We start from the raw sequence: 7,534 nt of genomic DNA, 5'->3' as shown, positions 1-7,534 counted from the left end.
GAGGAGACTAAACACTAGTTCATTCAAAACTACGTTTTCAATCTCTCACCGTACAGCCTTGGGACGAGAATAAAAACTAAAAACGTTTAATCCTTTCTCCCCGTACAGAGACTTGGGACGAGAGTAAAAAACTGACTCGAGAACAACGTTGATCGCTTGGGACGAGAATAAAGATCGGAACCTTCTCTCTTCCTCTCTCTCTCTCTCTCTCTCTCTCTCTTGATTTCACACCGAAGAGAAAAGCCCACTCACCTTTCGTCAATAAACAGGTTATTTGACCAAAGGAAAAAACTGAAAGGACTAAGAAAATGAAAATTAACAAGTTCCTTTAAATTAGTATTTAAAACATTTAAGTTTGAAAGAAGAACGAACAAAACGTCAGAATCGATTTACTCTTTCTGCAAAGTGAAACCGTGATTCTCTCTCTCTCTATCGTAACGATAGAGCGCAAACTGCGTAGCATAAATAAACCAAACGTTAGTTCATCTTTGAAACAGTACGAAGACTATTAAAAAAATCTTTCATAAAATATCTACTAAAAAATATTCATTTAATAAGTTTTAAATCATTTGCTCTGTAAAAGTTATTTACGATTGAAAGGGCTCAACGTTGTTTAACTTCGGTTTCCAAGTTAGGACCGCCTACTCTCGGATTAGGGGAGGAATAGGTAAGGTCGCATATAAACAAATCATTAAAATTTATCTTGATGTTTATTATAAATGGAAAGCTAATCGAAGAGGCCTAATAAAGGCGGTTGAGATATAAAATATATAGAGGAAAATCTATAATTAACAACAACAATTTATAACGTGATAAGATAATTGCTAAAAGCCTAAAACACACTTCCGTACTAAGGGAAGGGTCGGCCATTTTTAAAAGTCAAAGAAAGTCCAAAAAACAATCCAAAGTCATCAACAATTAAATCTATCCAAAAAAGAGTTCAAGATTTAAGTTGAAGATAAAACACCTGCACTGCGAAAGCTCAAACCAAAAGGAAGTACTTCACCAAGACTGTTGAAAAACTCCAGGTTAACAGCGAGTAATGGTACGTCTTGTCGATCAGACCGACAGAGAAGAATTGGGTCTGTTTACATGTATATGCGGTATCTGGCCGATAGTTCGCGCTAGTGGGCACACCCGCAACCTTCATAGCGATCGCTCGCGAGTTTTTGTGTTTTTCTGTCGAGCCGCCGGAGGCTCAGCTATTATATATTCACCGGCTAAGTTAAATATTTAAAAATAATGATACATAAAACATTTGACTGGAATTTATCATGACCAAATGGATGATTAAAATTGAAGGTATCTTGTGCATTAATGTACTCTATAGTATATCCAAATCACAAAAGTATCTATTCACATTTTTTTTTTCTTTAGGGACTTACAGCCTGCAGTTTGCCTTGCATGGTACACTGTAGATGGTGGTATAGGTTCTCTTCTCCATCCCTTGTCTACCGGCGCTGCTTTTTCTTTGGGTTCTTCAACTCTCGCCTGGTTAATCTTACGCGAGTCTTTCCATAAAAGTAATACATTCCGACTTTTAAGGTATAATCAGATTGACCTTTTTATTTATATATCTTACCATTTTCCAAATCTTGTTTCTACTGAAAATGTATCTATTTTTATATCTCATAAATCTAATTTCTATTTAAAAATAAGGTAAAACACCATCCACTAGTGACAGTGAGTAGTCTCATTCTATTAATGAGAGAGAGAGAGAGAGAGAGAGAGAGAGAGAGAGAGAGAGAGAGAGAGAGAGAGAGAGAGAGAGACTCTCTCTTTCCTCAGCTGAACATGACGATCAATAGTTAGAAATTATTAAACTTGAATATAACGTTGCAAATGTTACAGTCTTGTTGCAAACTATAATGTAATAAAAAGTACAATGAACTAACAGCATAATATTTGCATCAGGTAAAGAACTCAAATAAAAATGATAAATTCAGTTATTATCCCTTTTTCCCCCAAAGGACGTACTGGTACGTTTCACAAAAGCCATCTCTTTACCCCCATGGAACGTACCGGTATGTCCTTGCAAAAAAATGCTATAAATTTTTTTTTTTTCATATTTTTGATAATTTTTTGAGAAAATTCAGGCATTTTCCAAGAGAGTGAGACCAACCTGACCTCTCTATGACAAAAATTAAGGCTGTTAGAGCAATTTAAAAAAAAATATACTGCAAAATGTGCTGGGAAAAATATAACCCCCTGGGGGTTAAGGGTTGGAAATTTCCAAATAGCCTGGGGGTAAAAGGGTTAATAGACACCAAAACTTGAAAACAATCATTCCACTATTAGGGAATAAAAAGAATGAGAAAAGAAAGGGTATCATCTCAAAGCTATTGTATACGTTAATACACAGGGCTACTGTGTAAGGCAATACACAGGTATAGGAAAAACCAGCTGTACATATTTCAAACAACAAAATTGGCAAATAAATCACTGTCATAGCTCAGGTGAATCTCTGAGATTTCGATTGTCTTCCTAATAATTCTGTTTCAATGAAGAATAAAAAAAAAAGAAGTAAATTTATCTCATAATTTATCATAAGTCGAAAACATCTCAACACAAAATGACTTAAAAAATTTGGTTTGACTGTAAACAGAACTCATCATTAACATCCATCACGTCAAGAATGAACATTTGAACACAAACGACGTGATATTTTGTGGCACGACAATGACAATTTCCATTTCCAATAAAGCATGATGCTTTTGCAACGTTCTTCTTGCACGGACTCAATTCTGTCTTTCACATGTGCAAGTTCTGAAAGTGTGGCCAATACGTCGTGCCCCTTTCCACCAAAGCGAGGAACAGTCTGGCGCACTTATTCACTCCATAACTACATCACCATCCTTGTCTTCCATTTCCTCCTCTTCCTTGTCTTCCGTTTTCTCCTCTTCCTTGTCTTCCGTTTTCTCCTCTTTTTTCTTTGCCGGCTTATTCTCGGTCGTTCCGAGCTTGTTCTCGGTCTGTACTTTCCGATTAGCTTTCCTCTTCGCCTTCATCATTATCAACTTAACCTGACGAGGAGAAAAGTACACGTTTATGAAAGATGGGCTGCATGCGGCTATAAACAGAAAGAATAACGTAAATAATTATGGACTTAAATGTTTATACATCATCAAATAGATTGGATTTAGGAACTTTGGCCATAATGCTTGGCCCAGGGACACCATTCAAAGAGAAAGCCCTGTAGTTGCAGTTTGAAATTTAAAGTTAAGACCTCCGACGGGAAGACGGAACAAAAAAAAGTGGGAATGGAAGTGTGGTGGAAGGCTTAAAATGAGAGCAGTTAGGGGCTGAAAGGACAGTATCTTTACTTTCTTCAGGGGAATCATTTGTTGAGGCATAGCAAACTATAATACTCATATTGCACTACTTTGATTTGAACTTTGCAAGTAACAATCTACTACTTATAGCTCTCCACTCAGTTAATGCCTTTTACCCCCAAAGGACGTACTGGTACGTTTCACAAAACCCATCCCTTTACCCCCATGGACGTAGCGGTACGTCCTTGCAAAAAAATGCTATAAATTTTTTTTTTTTCATATTTTTGATAATTTTTTGAGAAAATTCAGGCATTTTCCAAGAGAATGAGACCAACCTGATCTCTCTATGACAAAAATTAAGGCTGTTAGAGCAATTTAAAAAAAATATACTGCAAAATGTGCTGGGAAAAAAATAACCTCCTGGGGGTTAAGGGTTGGAAATTTCCAAATAGCCTGGGGGTAATAGGGTTAATGCCTTTTCTGCTCTTGGTGTCATTATCATTCCTACCCTTTCCCTTCCAACTCCATCTGTTCTTCCTGAATTGATATATATATATATTTCCTTGGACTAAAGTTTCCTTACCAATCCCCTTACAACGTGTTTCACTTCAGGCCAAGATATCAAATCTATATTTCATAAATTCACTCTTCACTTGCTGTAACTTCCTAATCTGATTCATGGTTCCAACATTGTGCAAAGACCTTTTGGTAATTCCTACAGTTTATTGCTTGAGGTGCACTGACAAGAAATTATCAACTGGGTGACTTTCATCTACTTAGACTATCAATTTCAGTGTTGGGCACTGAGCCCTGAATCCCGTAATCCATCCATCCACACGTTGTCAATTTTGGATAAGACCCAAAACAATGGGTCATTAGACTTGCATGTCTGGTGACGAGATCATTTTCTTTGGCGTGCATATTATGAAATTTAAGACCAGGATAATGTACATGAAACTGATGGAGTTTGTTTGAATTAAATTCTTAAAAAACACAAACTTTTAACTTTGATAAACATCTATTACCTTGTTTGCCAACTATTCTTTTTCCTTCAACACTCTCTCTCTCTCACTCGTCATACATACACACAAAGTTTCACTCTTCTTTTATTCAACATGTGGATGTTTTAAACTTATCACACTTTATCTTAGGTACAAGAAAGTTACAATTCCCTTACAAAGCGCAGGAGATTGTGCCGGGCAAGAAGTCAAAACGAACGATAAAACATACTACATTCTAAGATTTCATGTACGATTGACATAAAAAAAAAAAAATGCAAAGATGTGCCTGCCCCGGTGTACATATTTGATACTATTTTACATACATTTTCACTACCACAAATTTTGTTGCGTACTTTATTTTGTAGATACATATAAAAAAAACTTTTGTTAATATGTTATTTTTATTAATAAAATAAATTTTTGAATATACTTACCCGATAATCATGTAGCTGTCAACTCCGTTGCCCGACAGAATTCTATGGAGGGATACGCCAGCTATCACAATACTAGAAGGGGGTGTATTTACCAGCGCCACCTGTGGCCAGGTACTCAAGTACTTCTTGTTGACACCTCCTCAATTATTCCTCGGTCCACTGGTTCTCTATGGGGAGGAAGGGAGGGTCGATTAAATCATGATTATCGGGTAAGTATATTCAAAAATTTATTTTATTAATAAAAATAACATTTTTCAATATTAAACTTACCCGATAATCATGTAGCTGATTCACACCCAGGGGGGTGGGTGAAAAACCAGTGTACAAGACTAAAGGATAGCTAAGTATCCCGTATTTCATATAATCAGTTATCCACAATAACAATGAAATAATAAGTACCTGGTAAGGAAGTCGACTTGAACCGTTACTCTGCCTTTAATAAGATCGTCTTCCTTACTGAGCGCAGCGTTCCTCTTGGGAGGCTGAATCAACTCAAAGGTGCTAAAGTATACAGGGCTGCAACCCATACTAAAGGACCTCATCACAACCTTTAACCTTGGCGCTTCTCCAGAAAGAATTGACCACCCGCCAAATCAACAAGGATGTGGAAGGCTTCTTAGCCGACCGTACAACCCATAAAAAGTATTCAAGAGAAAGGTTAAAAAGTTATGGGATTATGGGAATGTAGTGGCTGAGCCCTCGCCTACTACTGCATTCGTTGCTACGAATGGACCCAGGGTGTAGCAGTACTCGTAAAGAGACTGGACATCTTTGAGATAGCATGATGCGAACACTGACTTGCTTCTCCAATAGGTTGCATCCATAACACTCTGCAGAGAACGGTTCTGTTTGAAGGCCACTGAAGTAGCCACAGCTCTCACTTCATGTGTCCTTACCTTCAGCAAAGCAAGGTCTTCTTCCTTCAGATGAGAATTTGCTTCTCTAATCAGAAGCCTGATGTAGTAAGAAACTGAGTTCTTAGACATTGGTAGAGAAGGCTTCTTGATAGCACACCATAAGGCTTCTGATTGTCCTCGTAATGGTTTTGACCTTCTTAGATAGTACTTAAGAGCTCTAACCGGGCAAAGTACTCTCTCCAGTTCGTTCCCCACCATGTTGGACAGGCTTGGGATCTCGAACGACTTAGGCCAAGGACGGGAAGGAAGCTCGTTTTTAGCCAAAAAACCGAGCTGCAAGGAACATGTAGCCGTTTCAGATGTGAAACCTATGTTCCTGCTGAAGGCGTGGATCTCACTTACTCTTTTACCTGTTGCTAAGCACACGAGGAAAAGAGTTTTTAATGTGAGGTCCTTAAAAGAGGCTGATTGGAGCGGTTCAAATCCTGATGACATTAGGAACCTTAGGACCACGTCTAGATTCCAGCCTGGAGTGGACAACCGACGTTCCTTTGAGGTCTCAAAAGACCTAAGGAGGTCCTGTAGATCTTTGTTGGAGGAAAGATCCAAGCCTCTGTGGCGGAAAACCGCTGCCAACATACTTCTGTGACCCTTGATCGTAGGAGCTGATAGGGATCTTACGTTCCTTAGATGTAACAGGAAGTCAGCAATCTGGGTTACAGTGGTACTGGTTGAGGAAACTGCATTGGCCTTGCACCAGCTTCGGAAGACTTCCCATTAAGACTGATAGACTCTGAGAGTGGATGTCGTCCTTGCTCTGGCAATCGCTCTGGCTGCCTCCTTCGAAAAGCCTCTAGCTCTTGAGAGTCTTTCGATAGTCTGAAGGCAGTCAGACGAAGAGCGTGGAGGTTTGGGTGTACCTTCTTTACGTGAGGTTGACGCAGAAGGTCCACTCTAGGAGGAAGAGTCCTGGGAACGTCGACCAGCCATTGCAGTACCTCGGTGAACCATTCTCTCGCGGGCCAGAGGGGAGCAACCAACGTCAGCCGTGTCCCTTTGTGAGAGGCGAACTTCTGAAGTACCCTGTTGACAATCTTGAACGGCGGGAATGCATACAGGTCGAGATGGGACCAATCCAGCAGAAAGGCATCCACGCGAACTGCTGCTGGGTCTGGAATCGGAGAACAAAACAAGAGGAGCCTCTTGGTCATCGAGGTAGCGAATAGATCTATGGTTGGCTGACCCCACAGGGCCCAAAGTCTGCTGCAAACATTCTTGTGAAGGGTCCACTCTGTGGGGAAGACCTGACCCTTCCGGCTGAGGCGATCTGCCATGACATTCATATCGCCCTGAATGAGCCTCGTTACCAGCGTGAGCTTTCGATCTTTTGACCAAATGAGGAGGTCCCTTGCGATCTCGAACAACTTCCTCGAATGAGTCCCTCCCTGCTTGGAGATGTAAGCCAAGGCCGTGGTGTAGTCGGAGTTCACCTCCACCACCTTGTTAAGCTGGAGGGACTTGAAGTTTATCAAGGCCAGATGAACTGCCAACAACTCCTTGCAATAGATGTGAAGTGTCCTTTGCTCCTGATTCCATGTTCCCGAGCATTCCTGTCCGTCCAGTGTCGCACCCCAGCCCGTGTCCGATGCGTCCGAGAAGAGACGGTGGTCGGGGGTCTGAACAGCCAATGGTAGACCTTCCTTGAGAAGAATGCTGTTCTTCCACCACGTTAGAGTAGACCTCATCTCTTCGGAAACAGGAACTGAACCCGTCTCTAGCGTCATGTCCTTTATCCAGTGAGCAGCTAGATGATACTGAAGGGGGCGGAGGTGGAGTCTCCCTAACTCGATGAACAGGGCCAGCGATGAAAGTGTCCCTGTTAGACTCATCCACTGCCTGACTAAGCATCGGTTCCTTCTCAGCATGCTCTGGATGCATTCTAGGGCTTGGAAGATCCTTGGGGCCGACGG

General features: G+C 40.6%; 1 protein-coding gene across 1 annotated transcript in view; it reads right to left on the bottom strand.

Annotated features, from left to right (window-relative positions):
* Nucleotides 1-2,524: 2,524 nt before the first annotated feature.
* LOC137635637 (nucleolar protein 58-like) overlaps nt 2,525-7,534 on the bottom strand; it is a 29,927-nt gene continuing 24,917 nt past the window's right edge. The window contains exon 3 of the mRNA XM_068368100.1: nt 2,525-3,023. Coding sequence (XP_068224201.1) covers nt 2,832-3,023 — 192 coding nt within the window. The 3' untranslated portion in view covers nt 2,525-2,831. The remainder of the gene's footprint in view (nt 3,024-7,534) is intronic.

This window comes from Palaemon carinicauda, unplaced genomic scaffold, assembly GCF_036898095.1.
Source record: "Palaemon carinicauda isolate YSFRI2023 unplaced genomic scaffold, ASM3689809v2 scaffold152, whole genome shotgun sequence".
Taxonomy (NCBI): domain Eukaryota; kingdom Metazoa; phylum Arthropoda; class Malacostraca; order Decapoda; family Palaemonidae; genus Palaemon; species Palaemon carinicauda.
The sequence above is the reverse complement of the archived record's forward strand: the minus strand, read 5'-3'. Positions and strand labels throughout refer to the sequence as shown.